The sequence below is a fragment of the Mandrillus leucophaeus genome, unplaced genomic scaffold (genome assembly GCF_000951045.1).
Source record: "Mandrillus leucophaeus isolate KB7577 unplaced genomic scaffold, Mleu.le_1.0 Scaffold149, whole genome shotgun sequence".
In the NCBI taxonomy this organism is placed as follows: Eukaryota; Metazoa; Chordata; class Mammalia; order Primates; family Cercopithecidae; genus Mandrillus; species Mandrillus leucophaeus.
In genome coordinates this window covers 3,032,597-3,054,723 of record NW_012101465.1, presented here as the reverse complement: position 1 = coordinate 3,054,723, position 22,127 = coordinate 3,032,597, and the positions used below count along the sequence as shown (strand labels likewise).

Below are 22,127 nucleotides of genomic sequence, written 5' to 3'. Positions count from 1 at the left end.
GCTAGGCCTAAACACTCACTGGAATACCCTGGCTACAGAAAGGAGCTGCCCACTGTAGGTCCCCTGAGTTATTCTATCACTCAACAAAGCTCCTCTTCATCTTACCCTCCACTTGTCTGTGTACCCTCATCCTTCCTGGTTGCAAGGCAAGAACTTGGGACCCACTGAATGGCAAAGCTAAAAGCTGTAACACAAACAGGATTGAAACATGCCCCTTGCTCACCACGTTGTGGGCCAAGGACAGAAAAGCTGCAGCCAGCCCTTCAGGGATCTCACACCTGGGAGCTCCCCAAGCCAAGGCTGTGATTCCCTCTTTGGGGCCCTGTGGTTCCTGGCATCTTCAGCCTTCCGGCCACCACTGCATTCCCCGGTGCCAGCTGGGAAAGCTGCTTATGGTGTGCCTGGTCCAGCTGCAGCCTCGCAGAGAGCTGGCACCTGGAGATGTACACCGCGTGGCAGCAGCTGACTTTGGCTGCACAGTAGCTGGACGCCACACTCGCTCACACACGCCTTGATGCTCCATGCCTGACTCAGTCTCCCTTGGAGGCGTGGGATCCAGGCCAGTAGCGTTAGCTGAGTACAGCCTGCCAGGCCAAGTGGGTGAAAAAGCCCAGTGGGCCCGAGCAAATCTCAGGCAAAGGTGCCACCAGCCACAGGTTTCCAGCCAGAAAAGCAACACCCCCAAGACTGCCTAACAATATTACTGCAGACAATGCAGATTTTAATAGCTATCTTAATTTTGCCAACATGGGAACAGACAGGAAAGGAAAAAGACGTTAGTAGTCTTGCTGAGGCGCCCTACCCCATTCATGGCCAAGGGTGATTTCTGGTCCTATCAAGTACCCCATTCCTCTCTCACATCTCCTTCCTAGAAAGACTACCTTATTACACACAACGAACTGTTACTCAGTTGGCATTATAGAAAACAGCAACAGTCCTTGCTGGAATCTCTAAACCCTAAAATCTTCTTTTAAGCCCTTTGTGTGTGTATATACACATACATATATATACATATATGTGCATGTGTATACACATATATACACATACACACACACATATATATATATATACACACACACACACGCATTTCCCCAAGCTGAATCAGAGATTTACATAAAAGATCCTGCTATGCTCAGGGGAAAGATACTTGTAGTGAGTTAAATTATAGTTTTACAAAAATGGCAAGGTAGATTAGACACCAAACACCACAGTTGGTTAGAAATATTTATTATCCCCTCCCCCCACATACAGATTACTTCTCAGAAACATGAAGATATTATCCATGTCCTCATCAATCAATTACAGTTTGTAGAAAATAAACTTAACTCATATCCCATCAACAATGTATTTCTATCATTTTTTAAACAATAGCCATTTCATTTTTCCATGTTAGTTCCAGAATAGCTTCAAGTTTTATCTTTTGGATCTAATCAAGTCAATCTTTTTTTATAGGTAATAGTTTCCTGACAGATCCCCTCCCCCCAACCCCTAAAAAAATTCTATATCCTAAGTGATAAACTCTTCTTGTACATTCAGCAAACTTTATATTGGAAAAGAAAAAGAGTAATTGAGATAGGTATTTACTTTCGTGCACAGTAATAAATCTAGCTGAGCTGCTACACCTTGCTTTGCAAAGATGTTTACATAAAATAAATCATCTCTTATCAAGTTTACAATGGTAATTTCTTGAAATGTAGATATGAAAGCTATACACTTAATCCACTGAAATTTCCTTCTAATTTTTAAATCTGTAATTAAACCATCACCATAAGAACAAGCTTCATCCCAAGATGTTTCCCCTTTTCCCCTCAGCTATTTCTATCAACTTGAATCCTCTCTCAGATCATGTAAAGAGATACATTAAAAGCACAAGAAAAAAAATGTTTTAGCTTGCTGACATAATGCCCTTAAGTTTGCTGACATAATGCCCACATTTTAACTTTAAAATGTAAAATCAAAGTTAAAGCATCACTTAATTCATACAGTACATTATTAATCAACAGTGTCCCACCAACTCGGAAGTCTCCTAAATTGGCTGTCTTCTCTGTATTTAGTACGTTTATAACCAATGACTCAATCAAAGAATGTGCTTGTAATAGGCTGCTGGTTTAATTTTAGAATCAGAAGTTTCATATTGGGCTACTTTCAAATATAGAAAAGCTATGAGTGACATATGAACTATTAATTTTGTTTCCCATTACCTACAGGAGGAATTTATTCAAATAAAATTTTACAAGACAAAATGCAAATCTATATACCTATATAGAGATGTATATATGTATATATTGAACCTAACTAAAGTTTTATAAGCAATACTAACATAGTTCTGGTTACACATTCCTAAAGACTTAATTCTTTTAAAGATACATGTTATAAAGAGGCTTATGCAAAAGGCAAAAATTAAGAATCAACATGATCTTTGAGGTTTTCAATATTACTTCAAAAAGCTGTTTCTATCCCCCATAGAAGAAAACTATGCATTTGTTTATCTTAGGAAAAAAAAATTATAAAAAGATAATGCTATCATGTAAAGATTCACAAAAACTATACTGTATATCCCATAAGAGTTATACCTACTTAAGGTAAATCACAATTATGGTTTATATTGTATTACAGACATCACCATTGCCTTTCCTCTTTAATAATGAGAGGGTTTAACTTTTTTTAACTTACTTAACTAGTGCCACAGTAAATCAAGTCCCAGTAGCAACAAGTTAAACAAGATTACAAAATAAGGCATTCTGCTCACACGTCAGGAAAGTAACAGGCTTAGTACAGTAAAGCAGGCTCTTATCGTTTTTGCAATTTTATATAATCCAAACATTATATAGAAGGCAATCTTTACTAAAAAATCCAATTAATTGCTGTTTTCCAGGGAAACAGAAAAACATACATAAAATCCTCAACTTTGGCTATTTCTCCTACTACCATAAACAGATGCTGATCTTATCTATTTAATCAAGTCCACTATTAGAAATGTGGATAAAATGTCTTTGACTATACCATTTCTAAGCCTGTAGGTCACACATTAGATGATTTTTCAAATTATAAGTTAAATCTAATATGACAAAATCCCTGTAGTGTTATTTAGGAAAAAAGAAGTGGACTCAGAACATACATACGCGCGCACACACACACATGCCATCATATTAAACAGTTTCTTTAAACATTAAATAGTTCTTCTGAAAGAATAAAAATTCTTTAACATCAAGCTGCAGCATGTGTATAAGGGGCAGCAATGCAACCTTTTTCAGCACAAGGTAAGAATATGAATCAACTTTTAAACAACTAGTACCCTGAACCAAAGATTTTGCCAAAGATGAACTCTAAAATACATGGGGTTTTTTTGTCGTGGAAATTTGGACTCAATTGCCTGTTGCCACTTTTACATTAAGTGTTGCTTAAACAAACAAAAATAGAGCATAAATTCAATATTCTACTGTCTAAACATTTTAAAGCAATGGTTATGCCATCATCAACAGGTAAAATGCACCTAATTTGGGTCTTTTGACACCTCTTGTTTTAAGTTTACTGTATGATAAAGTTCTTCACAGTTTAAAATATTGTGAAGAAACATATTTATGTTTAACTATATTCACATACACATTATGTACATGTACTATGTCTTTGTTATACCCATAAACTTCGAGTATGTGTGTATCAGTAGGATACCCCACACATATGCAGGAACCCTGAATAATATGGTTGGTGTGGACTGTGAAATGATTTCCCAGAAAGGCTTAGAAAGAAGAAAAGAATGTTGTTATGAATAATTATAATAACAAAAAATTTTACCTTATTTACATAGTGCCTATCTCCCAAGAGGTAAATATGCTTTACAGACATTTTTTAGTAACTCTGTGAGGTGGGGCATTGGGGACACTATCAATTCTCATTTTCCACAAGCAAGTAAACTACTCAGGACCACACACTTTAACAGTGGTAGAGTAAAATACAGACATGGAGATCTCCTAAATCCCAAAGTCTCCAATTACCAGATCAAATAGTCTTGTGGTAGTAATAAGATTTCCATCATTCAACAGAACTCCTACCACAAAGGATTAATTTCTAAGTCCTCATACACTTGTGATTGTGCGTCATATTTATATCACAGGGAGATCAAAATGGTTTTTGGTTTTGGCAGATGAAAAAGTCTAACATTCAGTGTGATTATACTTCAGTGTAACTTCTCCAGTTTAAGTGCGACACAGCTGATTGGTCTGTCAGGGAGATGCGGTCAACGTCTAATCATGGCTGAAGAGTTCTCAATCCAAACAGCTATTGCATGATTACAGAGATAGCCTACAATCTTTTATTGTCTTAAAGGTCTTTTCTATCTCCACATATGGTATACACATATAAATAAGCATTTTAGCACAAAATGTACAGTTACCATCAGTTCATGTTTAAATAAACAAAGGCCTTAAGGGTGAACTTTAAAGGCCAAGAGCTCCTCAGAGTGCATGTTGTTTAAAGATCGAAGATCTGGCAACTTTAGAAGCAGTTTTGTAAAAATAGAGGCCTCATTTGGATGGTTTTTCATTATTAAGGTCCTTAGTGCACGAATGAGAGTTTCCTGCAAAGCCTCCACAGAGTTGACGTTTTCTATTCCAGATCGATCTAAGAGAGATCAGGAATAGGGAAATATGAAAGACAGGATAAATTATTAACATTAAATATAAATAAAATTCTTGCTCATCAGTGTCACTAATGAACAGAAAACAAGGTTTTATACATTTGAATAAAGGCAAAAGTTGACAAATTTCTCAAAATCTCAGTAACAAGTCGTTAGCTAGTTACTATATATTATAAAGCATATATATCACAAAAACATTTGATAAACCAAAATTCTTTACTGCTTAAGAATTTTTATTCACAGAAACAGAGGTTCTGACTTTTTAAAATTAGATGTCATCTGATTTCAACTGCTTCTAATTAGCAAAATAAAATAATGTAGTATATAAACATATTTTCAATACATATGGAATATACTCCCATTTGTATGTCACCACGTGTGGTAGGCAGTCCCTAAAATGGCCTCCAATGATCCCCTCATCCTGGTATTCACACCCTTGTGCAATCTCCTCCTATTAAGTGGACCGAGACTTACTAAATTCTAATGAAAAAAAGTATGGCAAGAGTGATAGGATGTCAGTTCTGAGATTAGCTTATGAGAAACTGTGGCCTCCATCTTAGGTACACTCTAGGTCACTTACTCTGAGAAAAACCGCTGCCATGCTGTGAGCCACCCTGTGGAGAGGCCCACCCACATGGCAAGGAACTAAGAGTGGGCTCTAGCCAACAGTCAGCAAGGAACTGAGGTGCTCAGTCCAATAGCTTGCAAGGAACTGAAACTTGCCGATAACTACATACAAGTGAAAGTAGATCCTTCCCTACTCAAGCCTTCATATGAGACCACAGCCCTGTCCTCAACTTAACCTCCTAAGAAACCCTGAGTCAGAGGCACGTATCATATCCTATCTCTCATATCATATCTTAACTCTCAAAAACTGTGAGATTAAATGTTTGCATTTGCAAGCCCCCGAATTTTGGGACAATTTGTGATGCAGTTATAGGTAACTAATACACTATGCAACTTTATTGCTATGTTACCCTACATTCACTTTCATTTAGCATATTGTGTTTATTAAATTTCTCATACAATATGTTAATAAACCAGTCATTTGGCATAAGCCTGCAATAAAGTATCTTAAAATTAGGCAAACCTATATAAGTCACCCATAGACTTTTTCATCAGCAAAAGTATTTCTTTCCCTTTGTAACAGGAGGCAGGAGTACACAAAAATATTCAACGGTCCCCCAGATGGGAGGTTGTAATTAACAAGAAAAAGACTTCTAACTTCTACAAGGAAGCAATACTTCTGGCCATTCATTCCCTTTCGTTTTTTAACAAGGATATTGAGGAGGTCTTCCATTATAAGTGGTAGCTGAAAAAGGTCATTTGCAATGCAAGCACTTAAAACAAGGACTAAAATTTAATAGTAAAGGGCAAAAAAAGAAAGGTTTGATTAACTCTAAATGCAGAAAAATGATAAAAAATAAGTTTATCTTTTTTTTTTTTTTTTTTTGAGATGGAGTCTTGCTCTGTTACCCAGGCTAGAGTGCAGTGGCGTGATCTCGGCTCACCACAACCTCCACCTCCCAAGTTCAAGCAATTCTCTGCCTCAGCCTCCTGAGTAGCTGGGATTACAGGCGCCCACCACCACACCCGGCTCATTTTTATATTTTTAGTTTCACCATCTTGGCTAGGCTGGCCTTCAACTCCTGACCTCATGATCCACCTGCCTTGGCCTCCCAAAGTGCTGAAATTACAGGCATGAGCCACTGCACCTGGCCAGTTTATCTTATATTTCAAAATTTGAATATTATAACTATGTGCTAATTCTTTCTTGGGAAAAAAAGGCCAGGCATGATGGCTTACACCTGGAACTCCAGCACTTTGGAAGGCCGAGGCAGGAGGATGGCTTGAGCTTAGGAGTTTGAGATCAGCCTGAGCAACATAGTGAGACTTTAGTCTCTACTAAAAAAAAAGTTAATTGAATGTGCATGATGACACATGCCTATAGTCCCAGCTACTTGGGTGGCTGAGGTGGGAGGATCACTTAAACCCAGGTCAAGGTTGCAGTGATCCATGATCATTCCACTGCACTCCAGTCTGGGTGACTCAAAAAACAAAAAGAATGTTGGGGCAGGACGTGGTGGCTCATTCCTGTAATCCTAGCACTTTGGGAGGCCAAGGCAGGTAGATCACTTGAAGTCAGGAGTTCGAGACCACATGGTGAAACCTCGTCTCTACTAAAAATACAAAATTTAGCCAGGCATGCTGATTGGCATCCGTAATCCCAGCTACTTGGAAGGCTGAGGCACGAGAATCGCTTGAACCCAGGAGGCGGAGGTTGCAATGAGCTGAGCTCATGCCACTGCACTCCAGCCTGGACAACAAGAGTGAGACTTGACAAAAAAAAAAAAAAAAAAAAGTTGGATATTGGTTTGTGGGGGGAGGGGGAGGGTCACAATTTTTCAGACAAAACTACTGGCAGAGATCTCTTTCTCTTGACATTTAACTTTGGCCAATCATAAGTTATCTTTATAAAAATAAAGCCTTCAGTAATGCTTTGAAGAGTCTCTCTTGCCTTTGATAGTCAAGTAATTGTTTTTTTTAAATAACCTCCTTTCACTTGAAGAAATCGTTTGCCAAACATTTATTAAATATATGTACTGGTTACTGTTCTAAGGTGCTTGGAAATCAGCACTGAACAAAACCAGAAATCCTTTAAGGAGCTTACATTCTGACAGAACAAAATAGTCATGTGCCACCTAACAACGTTTCAGTTAATGGCAGACCACATATAAAAGGGTGGTCCCATGAAATTATAACGTTGCTGAAAAATTCCTATCGCCTAGTGACGTTGCAGCTTTTGTCATAACATCATAGCACAACACATAACTAACACGTTTATAGTGATGCTGGCGTAAGCAAACCTATTACACTTAATAATAGTAAACAACTATATTACTGATTTAAGTATTTACTATACTATACTTTTTATCATTATTTTACAGTATAGTCCTTCTACTTTATTTTTTGTTATTTTTTGAGAACTCCTGACCTCAAATGATCCACCAGCCTGGGCCTCCCCAAGTGCTGGGATTACAGACATGAGCCACCTCGCTCATCCCTTCTACTCAAAAAAAAAAAGGTAACTGTAGAGCAGCCTCAGGCAGGTCCTTCAGGAGATATTCCTGAAGAATGCACTGTTATCATAGAAATATAGAAGGTGATAGATGGTGACAGCTCCATGCATATTACTGCTCCTGAAGACCTTCCAGTAGAACAACACATAGAGGTGGAAGACAGTGATATTGATGATGCTGAGCCTGTGTAGGGCTAAGCTAATGTGTCTGTCACAGTTTTTAACAATAAAGTTTAAGAAGTAAAAAAATAAATTATAAATAGAAAAAAGCACACAGAATAAGGATATAAAGAAAATATTTTTGTATAGCTGTACTATGTATTGTTTTTAAGCTAAGTGTTACTACAAGACTCAAAAAGCTTTTAAAAATTTAAGTTTATAAACTAAAACGGAGTAAGCTAGGGTTAATTTATTCCTGAAGAAAAAAACTTTCAAAAAATGTAGTGTACCCAAAGTGTTCAGTGTTCATTAGGTCTATACTCATGTATGGTAATATCCTAGGCCTTCACATGCCCTCATCATTCATTCACTCATTCATCCAGAGTAACTTTCAGTCCTGTAAGCTGCATTCATGGTAAATGCCCTACACAAGTATACCAGCTTTTATCTTTCATATCTATTGTTACTGTACCTTTTCTTTGTTTAGATATGTTTAGACACACACATACTTATTATGTTACAAACTGCCTACAGTACTCAGCACAGTAACATGGTGTACAGGTTTGTAGCCTAGTAACAATAGGCTGTACCATAAAACCTAGGTGTGTAGTAGGAAATACCATCTAGGTTTATATAAGTACACTCTATGATGTTCACACAAGGACAAAATTGCCTAACAACGCGTTTCTCAGAACATATTTATGTCATTAAGTGACACGTAACTCTGGTTTCACTCATATGATTAGTAATTTATAATACCGAAAGAACGACAGTAATTCTCACAAACAAAATAATCTACATGGGCAAAGAAAGAAACAACTGATAAGAGGCGAAGATACCTGAGTGGGAACTAGTATTATTAGTAGTTAGTTGGACAGGTGTAGGAAGTCACACAAAAAATTTAAAAATGTTTTTAAGTCATTGGTCTTTCAGTGGCTATTTTGTGCTTACATGACCTATGCTTTGTTATACAACTCACAACTTCAGGGAAATCGGTGCCTACATCTAAAACCATAGATTGTATTAAATTTTTCTAAAGTCTCAATTTCTAAAACCATGGTTTTTAAGATTTCCAGGCCAAAGAACCTAAGGTACAAACCTGGTTGGATGGTAAATAATCTTCTGAAGACTATAATGTTAAGAGCACACATGTTGAAGTGGAAATTCATCTTCTAAATGGTGCACTAAATGCTACACTAGTACTGTAGAGTTTAACTTATTACATATCTATCTTCTCTCCCTTTGCTGGTTCTTCATCACACTCCCAAGCTTGTACTCCTCACCAAATATTCTATTTATTTTCACTTCCTACACGATGAAAGTCAAACCTTCAACAAAAATCTCTATGAAGACAACTAAAATCTGTATGTAAATGAGCCTTGACCTCACACCTACATGCCAGTCCTTAACCTTCAACTGGAAGTAACTGCTGTTACTTTAAACAACCTGAAAAGAAACTCACCTTCCAGGTATAATCCCCCTTCCATGGTATCGGGATTCTTCCAATCTTACAGGCAAACATCATGTTTGAGATTTTTCTCCCCCTTGGCAGCTAGAGCTATTCTGTTAACAAGTAGTATAATGGAAAGGCTTTGAAGCCAGACTAATGGGAGTTCAAATACTTGCTTAGCCAGTAATTAAAAATGGACGTTGGGTAAATTACTTAATCCCTCTCCTCTTCCTCAAATCCCTTATCTGTATAACTGTGAATAACATGTCCCAGCTCACAGGGATCTACTGTGAGGATAAAATTATATAATGATACATAGAAATTAGCATTTCTTCTGACAACCCCAAAACAACAGAAGACAACTATACATTCCCAAAAAGAAAAAGCTATTTTAAAGATAAAGCAAACTATGTTACTTAATTCTAAACAATTAATAGACAACTGAAATAAACTATCCATTCATTCCCTGATACAAGGAACATCACCTTTCAAGGTGCAGAGGTTTGGAGAAGAGGTTTCCATTATTCTTTACCATTTCAACCTCACTGTGTGAACACTGTAAGTAGTATTCACACAATCATAATACTATAAATGCTGACTTTTAACTTTTCAACTTTGGGAATCAACTGATCAAACCATGACAAACAGTTATAGAACAAGATATAAATGTTTTAATTGACTACATAAAAGGAATGTTACAGCAAAGTCAGAGTACAGAGGAAAAACAGTGTCTTTGAACAATGAAGAGATTCTATCTAAACTATCCAAAAGATTATATATAAGGTCAAAAAATGTGAGTATATTAAAATTACAAATAAAATCATTAAATTACAAAACAAAACATAAGAAAATTGAGAGGGAAAAGGATACTTTTATTTATAAGTTATACTTACTAAATAAAAAGAGGTATTGGCTGGGCATGGTGGCTCACACCTGTAATCCAATACTTTGGAAGGCCAAGGAGGGTGGATCACCTGAGGTCAGGAGTTCAAGACCAGCTTGGCCAACATGGCAAACCCCCGTTTCTACTAAAAATGCAAAAATTAGCTGAGCATGGTGGTGGGCACCTGTAATCCCAGCTACCTGGGACGCGGAGGTTGCAGTGAGCTGAGATCATTGCACTCCAGCCTGGGCGACAAGAGTAAGACTCCGTCTCAAAAAAAAAAAAAAGAGAGATATACAGATATAAGCATTGTATTCAGAGTTGGGTCGTCAACAACCAGAAATTAAAAAGAAGGATGTTAAGAAATCCAGTTTTCTGAGGAATCAGGCTGGCAGTAGAGGAAAGAAGCAGAGACTTTTCATTTTAAACTCTTCTGTAGCTTTTGAATTTTATTTTCCTGCCTAGATACTGCTTAAAAACAGCTAGTAATTTATGCTGCTGTTTGGCTGGGCACAGTGGCTCATGCCTGTAACCCCAGCACTTTGGGAGGCCGCGGCGGGCAGATCACCTGAGGTTGGGAGTTCGAGACCAGCCTGACCAACATGGAGAAACCCCGTGTCTACTAAAAATACAAAATTAGCCAGGCGTGGTGGCACATGCCTGTAATCCCAGCTACTCTGGAGGCTGAGGCATGGGAACTGCTTGAACCCGGGAGTGGGAGGTTGTGGTGAGCAGAGATCAAGCCACTGCACTCCAGTCTGGGCTACAAGAGTGAAACTCCATCTCCAGAAAAAAAAAAACAAACAACAACAACAACAACAAAAAAGCTAGTAATTTTTAAGTGGTAAGGATTAAAACTTTACATGAAACTTCAAAAATGTGTACTTGTATTGTTCATATAGTGACCTAACAAAAAAGAGAATGCACTGTATTCTTTTACAATCACTCTTTTGCACTTAATATTTCCATTTTTAAAATATATCCTACATAAACAAACAGGTGAATGGATAGATGGATAGGTAAATGGATAAAGACCCCCAATATTAATAGTGATCTTTTCTGGTAGTGATATTATAACCTTTTTTTTTTTTACATTTTAATATGTTCTACACTTTCAAAGAACCCATATTAAATTTATAATCAGAAAAAAAAGGCTTTTTCAAAAACAGATTAAATCAAACTAAATATGCTCCTAGAGAAAATATAAATGAAATAACAAAGTTCCTGGCATAGAGAGTTTCCCTCTACCCCTTTGCTGTCATTTCTTTCTCTGAACTACCTCTGGGATGTTGGCCCTGCTACTTCATCTCACCTGCCTTAATTTATTTGAGAAGAGCTCACCCCACTGCCTCATACCTGGTGTCCTTTCAAAAGCTTCTCAACCTAACTCTCTAGCACTAATAACTTACCAATCTAATCCGCCCACCACAATAATAATGCAGAATTAATGCTAAACATCACTTTGTTCAACCGGATCACTCTCCTACTTAAGAAGGTACACAGACTTTCTTCTGCCCCATATTTTGCTTAAAACCTCTCTGCTTAGTTCTCATAGCTGTTAGTCCATAACCTGGTGCTCCCCTAACTCTGAAGGCTTTTGTCCCCCTTCCTCCTTGATGTACACTCCAGGCTTTGGCCACCTAACCTTTCCCTGGCCCTATCTCGTACTCTCCCATGCATTTCCATCTCTTCTTCATTGGGAAAGCCTAATAATTCAACCTTCAAATTCCAGCTGCACTTCTATCTTTCCCCACAGAGCCTTCCAAGATGATTTCATCTTCCTTTCTACAACTCCAACTTACCTCAGTCAGAACTACACGGTTTAGTAGCATAAAGCTCTTTGTGTAGTTCCATCTCTCCAAATAGAATGAAAACACTTAGCAAGCTTGTGCCTTAAAGCTTTTTGTCTCCCCCTGAGCACCTAGTAGGTAAGGCATATTCATCAGATAAGTAATTTAACAAGTATTGATTATCTTTGGTTTCAAAATAATCAATTTATTAATCTGATGTCAACTCAAACCAATACTAATTACTTATCAAGAGATTCTGCAAATGATAGGTAAAATGCAAGAAGCATTATAAGTTAGCAATAAAACAGATATCCCTTATTGACATATTCTTTCATACTACTCCCATGTTATACAAACATTTTCAGTTATCCAGGTAGAGCTGGTCAGAAAAGGTAGCCAAATTATGTTACCAAATGGCATGTCTTTATTCTGCTGAAGTAAGGTCCTTAAAATTATACAAATAACTTGTTCTCTCTTTTTTTTTTTTTTTTTTTTTTTTAAAGACGGAGTCTCGTTCTGTTCCCCAAGCTGGAGTGCAGAGGCGTGATCTCAGCTCACTGCAACCTCCGCCTGCCGGGTTCAAGCGATTCTCCTCCTGAGTAGCTGGGATTACAGGCATGTTCCACCATGCCCAGCTAATTTTTGTATTTTTAGTAGAGATGGGGTTTCACCATGTAGGCCAGGCTGGTCTCAAATTCTTGACCTCAGGTGATCTACCCGCCTCAGCCTCCCAAAGTGCTGGGATTACAGGCGAGAGCACCCACGCCCAGCCAAGAACTTGTTCTCTTTAAAGAGCTACTAATTTATGGTTTCGTCACATAATCAGAGGCCATAACTTATAACTCTCACAATGCCTAGCACCGTGCCCTTTACATAGTAGGAAGCAAATGGGAAACAAAGTTATAACCAAATACTAAAAAATTTCCAACAAATGTTGGAAATAAAACGATACCTAAAAATAGCTGGCACTTACTTAGACATACCCAGGAAAGTGTCTCAATTTCCAATTTGTTATTGGGAGTAACAATCTCTGCCTTAATGGGTACTGTCTGAATCAAAACACTTTAGGTCAGAAATAACTGTAATGTTAATGCAAGATGGCAGGGACATTGGGAAACATCATAAATGACTCATATAAATAAACATTAAAAACTCAAAAATCTTGCTCACTCATTCAAATAGTGACTGAGTAGCTCTTCTATGCCAGACACCATACTAGGCTCACATGGTACAACCCCTTCCTTTGACAGGATGAGGAAGGAATCCAAGACCCAAAAGAGTAAAGTTACTTACCCAAGTTACCCACAAAATTCAATGGCAGAGCTGGACTAAAGCCTAAAACTAATTCACATTTCTCTGCAACAAACCATACTAATACCTCTTGATACGTTTAATGTTTTCAACTGTCCCACATTGTATCTGAATAAAAACTGGAATTCATATTAGAACCACCTACCTGGAGATACATACTGTTCTAACAAATCCATGAAATAAAGATTTAGACTCATAAAAAAAAATTATGAACAAAAAGCTAAAGACTAACAGTGGTAAATACAAGGTCTAGATATAAGTACTACTTTATTCCTATAGCACTTTGACATGTATTGTTATAATGAAAAAATTAGTTACATAAAAATAACAGGGTCATACAACTTAGCATCTTCCTTAAGGCCTTATTCCCTCCATATAACTTTCTGGAACCTGTTAAATGCCACCTTCTCCTGAGTTGGTCACTATATGCTAGGTGTGGCACAATTTTGAACCACCTTGCTTACCTGCCGACACCAGGACAACAGCTGTAAACAAACTCATCTCTTCATCACTAAGTTGGAGGGCATTTAGCTTCTCACTAAATTCAAACATAGAGTTTAGCAGATCCCCTGCTCCCATTGAGTGTAAATCATCCACACTATATTTCTTTCCACTTAAAAAGGTGACAGTACGTTCCTTTGCATCAAATAATGATGCAAACCGTACCATTAAAACCTGTAAAAGGAAAAAGAAATGTATTTGGAGAAGTCTAACAGCAATAATAAATAACTTAGTATTCAAGTCAGTTATGAATCATCCCACACATATAAAAGAAAGTTATCAAAGAAAAACACGGTTTACTTTTACTCAAAGCCATTTTATTTTTTTGTTTTATTTTATTTTATTTTTAGACAGAGTTTCACTCTTGTGGTCCGAGCTGGAGTGCAATGGCGTGATCTCGGCTCACTGCAACCTCCACCTCCCAGGTTCAAGCAATTCTCCTGCCTCAGCCTCCCAAGTAGCTGGGATTACAGGTGCGTGCCACCACATTTTAGTAGAAACAGGGTATCACCATGTTAGCAAGGCTGGTCTCAAACTCCTGACCTCAGGTAATCCACCCGCCTCGGCCTCCCAAAATGCTGGGATTACAGGCGTGAGCCACCACGCCCAGTGATTTTATTTTTTGAGACGGAGTTTTCTTCTTGTCGCCCAGGCTGGAGTGCAGTGGTGCGATCTTGGCTCACTGCAACCTCTGCCTCCTGGGTTCAAGGATTCTCCTGCCTCAGTCTCCCAACTAGCTGGGATTACAGGCACGCACCACCATGCCAGCTAATTTATGTTTTTAGTAGGGATGGGGTTTCATCACGTTGACCAGGCTGGTCTCAAACTCGTGACCTTAGGTGATCCGCCCGCCTCACCCTCCCAAAGTGCTGGAATTACAGGCATGAGCCACCACACCCGGCCTATTTATTTACTTATTTATTTATTGAGACAGGGTCTTGCTCTGTTGCCCAGGCTGGAGGTGCCAACACAGCTCACTGCAACCTCAACCTCCCAGGCTCAAGTGATCCTTCCCACCTCAGCCTCCTGAATAGCTGAATACAGATAAACATCACCACACCCAGCTAATTTTTTTTTTTGGAGAGATAGCGTTTCACCATGTTGCCCAGGCTGGTCTCAAACTCCTGGACGCAAGTGATCGGCCTGCCTTGGCCTCCCAAAGTGCTGGGATTACAAGGATGAGCTACCACACCCGTCCCAAATCCACTTTCTTAAGACAAATTCTCTACCAAAGTAATAAATACTCCAAGAAGAACATCAAAAGAAATTATAGCCACTGATGGCAAAGATACTCTGCCACTCTATTAACAAAGATTCTGAAATGCAATATAAAATTAGAGCAAGAAATAGTGCCAGTAAATTTAAAACTGGGCCCTGGCCAAAGGCATTAAAGAAACTCTTTAGGCTGCCAAGTATACCACATGGCCTCTATGCCTTAAGTAAAAAGAGCAAAATTCCAATGCAGCAACACTTCGAAACATCAACACATCAAATGCAGCCAAGGCAAAGGAAGCAGATGAAGTCTAACTGAACTGCTTCAAGAAACCATAACCCAAAGAGACTATCCACAAAGAAAGCTATCACAGTAAGTGTTCTAAGCGCCATGTTATAATTGACATCCAAGTTAAATCAGCTAACAATTATATTACTTAGTTATCTCACTCCCTCCGTTATACTAGATCCAGGGAGAAGAAGTGAAAATACAGCCCTGGCTCACTTCTCCCATCCATCAAAGGTTCAAAGATTTGGCCCACTGAACATCAACTTCTTCTCACCAACCCAATTTCAGAGTTATCCTTAATTAGGTCCCAAGGCATCTCACACCTTGGCAGCAAAAGGGATGCCCTGGGGCAGACAGAAAGTGAAAGACACCTAATTAAGAACCAGGAGAGGCACTTCTTTAAGTTATACAGTAGAGACTACCCCAAGCTCAGGCAGGATACAGTGTTGCAAGAGAAGCAGGACAGAAAAGTAGCCAAGGATCCTGAAGCAAGGTGAAGCCAGGAGGAGCTAAGGTGGCACACAAGAAAAGTCTGACATATCCCCAAAATATTCTACAGTCTCTCAAAAAACAAAAACCACATTCTATTTGCCCTTCTTATTCTGTATCGAATACAATAAATGCTAGGCTAGGCTTTCAGGAGGTGTCTAACACTGCAGAAACTTGTTAAGTCCACATCTGAAAGGAATACTAGAACTTAGGCGTTCATATGCTGGAGATACAGAATACCTATATTTCAAATCCTAAATAAGTAAAAAATAAACACAAAATCCTAAACAATTCTGGATTTACCAAGTCTCTTCCCAAAACCCTGAGATGATGATGATTTTGTTGATAGCTTCAGACTCTGGACTATAAATACTGACTTAGAAAAGAATGAAAACATCTGCCGGGCACAGTGGCTCACACCCGGAATCCCAGCACTTTAGGAGGCCAAAGTGCACAGATCGCTTTGAGCTCAGGAGTTTGAGACCAGCCTGGGCAACATGGCAAAACTCTGTTTCTACAAAAAAAAAAATTACAAAAAAAAATTAGCCAGGCGTGGTGGTTCACACCTGTAGTCCCAGCTACTCAGGAGGCTGAAGCTGGAGAATGCTTGAACCTAGGAAGCAGAGGTTGCAGTGAGCTGTGATCGCGCTACTGCACTCCAGCCTGGGTGACAGAGCAAGATTCTCTCTCTTAAAAAAAAAAAAAAAAAGAATTAAAACATCCATGAAAACAAAATACTACATGCCCTGCCTGCATCAATATTCAGGATAAATAAAACCTACCTCAAAAGTCCCAGCCTTTAAAAGGTTGACCTGGTCATGCTGAGAGAGATCTCTGAACCCAGGAATACGCTTTGCAAATTCCACCACTTCTTTCACCGCTGGAGTGAAGCTCATTGAAAATTCTTCCCAGATTTCATGTCCCGATTTATGAGGATCCACATAAGGAGACTTACTCATTGGACAAACCTGGTATACACAAAACGGAAAAACTCTTAAATACTAAGAGGTGGTAAAGAAATGTCAAAAGCGGCATCTCAATTATCAGAAACCCCAACATGAATTTAACCCCCAAAACACAAGTAAAATCTACTGAAATATTAGCACTTCATCCATTTGCTGCCCACCACACTGTAGAAAGCCTCCTGGCAACCTAATATAAATAGCAGTTAACTTATCATTAAAAAAACATAGCCTAAGCAAAAATACCATCTATATCAAGCTATTTCAAACACCTGTTGCACAGGTTTAAGAGTTTATTTTGTTTAACACTGCTGCCACCTTATGCTAGTATATGGTGTTTTATAATTTTGCAAACAAATTCACTTGTTTGATTCTCAATCTGTTATTTATGGCAGACTATAATTTCCATTTCTTAGGTAGAGAAATGAGACTCCGAGAGGTTTAGTGATTTGTCCAACACAGCTAGAAGTCACAGGTCTAGGCCCAAACTCACATTTAGTTAATATTTCAAAAATCCCTTATTTCTAAATAGGCAGAATTACAATGTTGTAATTTCCAAGAGGAAAAAACAGCAAGGTGTCTCATTTTGTTAAAAAGGTCACTCACTGCCTGGCCGGGCGAAGTGGCTCACGCCTGTAATCCCAGCACTTTGGGAGGCCGAGGCAGGCGGATCACAAAGTCAGGAGTTCGAGACCAGTCTGGCCAACATGGTGAAACCCCGCCTCTACCAACAATTAAAAAAATTAGCCAGACATGGTGGCGTGCACCTGTAGTCCCAGCTACTCAGGAGACTGAGGCAGAAAAATCGCTTGAACCAGGAGACGGAGGTTGCAGTGAGCCAAGTTCATACCACTGCACTCCAGCCTAGGTGACAGAGTGAGACTCAAAAAACAAAAAGAAAAAAAAAGTCACTGCCCATTTGTTTCAAAAACAATGGTGTGATCACTGACTTCTACTTGTTCAATTAGGAAACAAAGACTGCACATACAGGTGCGCCTTCTAAATGAGGATTAGGTGAGGGAAAACAGGAAGCCAAGAAGTTATTTAAAAAACACCAAAAAGATGATGAAACACATTCTGTATATTCTATTAGTAAAATCAGCCTTTAAATTTTCACTAAATCCACACAAAATCTAGGAATGGGATGATTACAAAACCATGGAGAATATCATGAAATCAGAACCCAAATGCCTACAGAATTTTCCTTCATCAAGGCAGCCACTTGGCTAGGCATGGTGGCTCAAGCCTGTAATCCCAGCACTTCTGGAGGCCGAGATGGGCGAATCACTTGAGGCCAGGAATTCAAGACCAGCCTGGCCAACATGGTGAAACCTGTCTCTACTGAAAATACAAGAATTAGCCAGGCATGGTGACACACACCTGTAATCCCAACTACTCGGGGCACAAGAAGTGCTTGAACCCAAGAGGTAGAGGTTGCAATGAGCTGAGGTCGCACCACTGCACTCCAGCCTGGGCAACAGAGCAAGACTGTCTAAAAAAAACAAAACAAAACAAAACACAAAAAAGCAACTACTTAGCCTAACATAAGGTCCACAGATTCAAATAACTGCAAGTGACAACAAAAAATTTAATGAAGATTGAGGTAGAGTCAACTATTTTGAAAATGAAAAAGACGACTTTAATTACCTGTCAGTAGAAAATACCAAGCACTATCAAAGGACCTCATGGTTTAAACTGGAAATGGTGTGGTACTGTTGTTTTTGATGGAATTTTGGCTGAATATGAACACTGTACTTTCATGTAGAATGTCGTATTTGATGGAAAAATAGAAAAGCTTGAATGATATGACCAACATTAAGTCATCTCATAAGATGAAGTTTGAGAAAATCCTTAGAAACTAGCCTATGAAATTAAAATACTCCTAAATTTATCAAACAATAAAACATCTATGTTCTATACCCAAAGATCTTTTGGCATAAAAATGGTTTTTAAAAAAAAAAAACCTCTTTCTATAGAAATCAAAGAATTTTTAACTATGGCAAGCGAAAAGTTCAGCCCTTTGAGAAAATCCCAAAGCTAGTAAGGTACTAATTAATCAGAATGCTTAAATTTTCAAAGGGATTTCCAAGAATTAAAGGACCAATTGTGCATGAATAATATTTTACATAAAATCCTAATCCCAATCCCAGATCAATCAAATCACATGCTTGTACCTAGCTGGGTGTGAAATTAGGTCACTCATCAAATGATGTTTATTAAAATTATTTGACCTAAAATACTGTACAAAATTAAGTCTGTAAATTCCTTAGGTTTTCTGACACCATCCCCCCAGGTTAGCATATCTCCCAAATAAAATTTTCAAAGCTTTCCCTGATACAATGTAAGCAAAAAATTGATTTCACTATACCAGATGCATTCTCCCTCCAGTGTTGCACAGGTAACTATTCTTGTTCTCATTCTGAGAAAATCCATCTATCGGAACTCTATCACATACTCTTTGAGTATAAGCATTGGAGAAGTTCATACAATGTCCATTTGCAATACAAATGGCATGCCCATTTGGGTAATGCATTATGTTTCTCCCTTTAAACTGTCCATTGAGATGCTGCTGGCTCTCACTACAGGGAAAATGGCTGCTAAGCCCATTGCCACAATGATCATGATTTAAATTATATTGCTCCATGTTCTTGGGAATCCGTTCTCCTCTCTGGGGCTGCATGCTCTCAGCTGAGTTTTCTCGCTGCTCTTGATTATACATAAAGGTATCCTTGTGAGCTCTGGTCACCATGCCAATCACTTCTTCCTTTGCAAAATCAGAAGAGGGAGGAGAAGAGCTTTTGATGTTTTCTTGTTCCAGTTGGGGCTTGGGTCGCAGCTGTTCCTGAGCTGGTAAGGTTGTCTGTTCATGATGTTCTACTAATGTGTCATTTTGCAAGTGACCACTGAATTGGCTGTTCATCATGGTCTTCATCGCACTTTGCATTTCAATTAGCATCCTCTGTTTTTCACGCTTAGGAATACGACCAAACCGAACAGCTATTGAAGAAAAAGATATTTAACATCTATATTCTAAATAAGACTTGTTTTGTATAAAAGAATAACACAAAATTATCCAATAGCTATGGCCTCTAGTCATACATATAAAGAATGAGTCTACACGTTTCTGGTTCACATTTTTCTAAACGTGCTGGTCTTGATACACCAAAGGAAGTAGGAGAAGGAGAGAAAATTTTCCAGTTTCCCCCAAAACAAAGTTAAGGAAATGTATCTCCTACGTATTTTATAAGCAAAGTCTAAGAAAAGAAATAGGAAATTTGGACGGGCACAGTAGCTCATGCCTGTAATCTCAGTACTTTGGGAGGCTGAGGTGGGTGGACTGCCTGAGGTCAGGAATTTGAGACCAGTCTAGCCAACATGGTGAAACCCCATCTCTACTAAAAATACAAAAAGTAGCCAGGTGTGATGGCGGTCGCCTATAGTCCCGGCTATTCTGGAGACTGAGGCAGGAGAACTGCTTGAACCCAGGAGGCAGAGGTTGCAGTGAGCTGAGATGGTGCCAAAGCACTCCAGCCTAGGCGACAGAGCAATACTCCATCTCAAAAAAAAAAAAAGAAAGAAAAAGAAAAAAGAAATAGGAAATTAGCTAATGAAAACCAGTTTGAAGCAGACCAGTATTACTACACAGCTCCTTACTAACAAAGCTGAGGACTGTTCCCAGGAAGGCATGTGATTCAGCTACATACATTCATTACCATTAATGGAACCTGGTAGGTACAATCATTCCCTGAACACCTGGCCCTTGTCAATTCATTTTTTGTAACTTTACTCTCAAGATTTAACTATTAAATTATCTGCTGTCTTCTTTTCCAGCCTCTTTAAAAAAAATCCTTAAAAAAAAATTCCACAACCAGCAGAAATGTACTTACTGAAAAATAAACTTGGTAGATTTTAATTAAAACCAGTGAAATAACTAAAAATGAGATAAGTCATCCTCTACTCTTTTAGAAACTAGTCTTAGGTGTCTTGTCTCCAATAATCCTATTGGAGACTAGGAGAAACAAAAGCTTCCTTCTAGTCTAGTATTATACAGAGACAATAAAAATTCAGTATACTTGCCCAGAAAGCCTTGTTAATCTAATCGTAGCCTCTGACATTACTGCTTTCAAAAACAAACAACTTAATCATGTTTGATACTTTACCTCTACTCCTCCCTTCACAAATGATTGTCAGTTTTATTCTTTTAGGACAATCACAATATCCATCGACTATTTTTATAGCACTAGTACTTTTAGCATTAAAAAAAAATTTTCAGGCAATTGAAAAAACATCAATTGCTGAAACTTGTTACTCAAGGAACCCTTGGCCAGGCGTGATGGCTCACACCTGTAATCCCAGCACTTTGGGAAGCCGAGGCAGGTGGATCACTTGAGGTTAGGAGTTCAAGACCAGCCTGGTCAACATAGTGAAACCCCGTCTCTACTAAAAACACAAAAATTAGCCGGGCGTGGTGGTGCATGCCTGTAGTCCCAGCTATTCGGGAGGCTGAGGCAGGAGAATCGCTTGAACCAGGTAGGCAGAGGAGGTAGCAGTGAGCTGAGTAGGCACCACTGCACTCCAGCCTGGGCAACAGAGCAAGACCATCTCAAAAAAAAACACGAAACTCCTTATTGCAATATTCTATGTCTGTATCAGTAAGATACTAGAGTAACCTAAGGAATTGCTTAAGTGGGCCTTCCCTAGATAAATACGAAGTTCATTTTTAACAATTCTTAAATAACCCTACTGGTCCCTCTGAAAACCTCATACCTGTTGTTACTTAAAACCACACACACACACACACAAAAATTATCCAAAAAATGAATAAGCATAATAGAAGAGTCCAATCTTACAATAATGTCACCCACAGATAATACTTAAGAGTCCCACAAATTACTCCAAATTTTATTTTGCATGAGAATAGATCATGCCACAAGTGAGCAACTACCTCCACTCCAGACCCTAATGCTTCTTTCAATTTTGCATCTCTTTTCCATGTGTTCAGAATCTGTGCCCCAAAAGCACCTTACCATCTCAGAGGCTAAGAAAGAGAGAGAATTCATGTAAGAAGAAATGAGATCCTCAGTAATGTTAAGAAATCAAAAACAAAGAGGAAAGGATTGCTATATCGAGAAAAGCTATGGTGAGGTTTGGGCTTCCGGTTAAAAACAAAATACAAGTTAAAAAACAATTTCTTTTTGGCCCAGCGCAGTGGCTCATGCCTGTAATCCCAGCACTTTCAAAGGCCAAGGCAGGCCAATCACGAGGTCTGGAGTTTGAGACCAGCCTGACCAACATGGTGAAACCCCGTCTCTCCTAAAAATACAAAAAAATTAGCCAGGTGTGGTGGCGGGCACCTGTAATCCCAG

General features: G+C 38.6%; 1 protein-coding gene across 1 annotated transcript in view; it reads right to left on the bottom strand.

The window, feature by feature from the left end:
• Positions 1-1,210: 1,210 nt before the first annotated feature.
• Positions 1,211-22,127, bottom strand: part of NR1D2 (nuclear receptor subfamily 1, group D, member 2) — a 44,954-nt gene continuing 24,037 nt past the window's right edge. Inside the window, exons 5-8 of the mRNA XM_011974778.1 lie at positions 19,130-19,758; positions 16,582-16,767; positions 13,773-13,983; positions 1,211-4,620 (exon numbers count right to left, since the gene is read on the bottom strand). Of these exons, the coding sequence (XP_011830168.1) occupies positions 4,424-4,620; positions 13,773-13,983; positions 16,582-16,767; positions 19,130-19,758 (1,223 nt within the window). The 3' untranslated portion in view covers positions 1,211-4,423. The remainder of the gene's footprint in view (positions 4,621-13,772; positions 13,984-16,581; positions 16,768-19,129; positions 19,759-22,127) is intronic.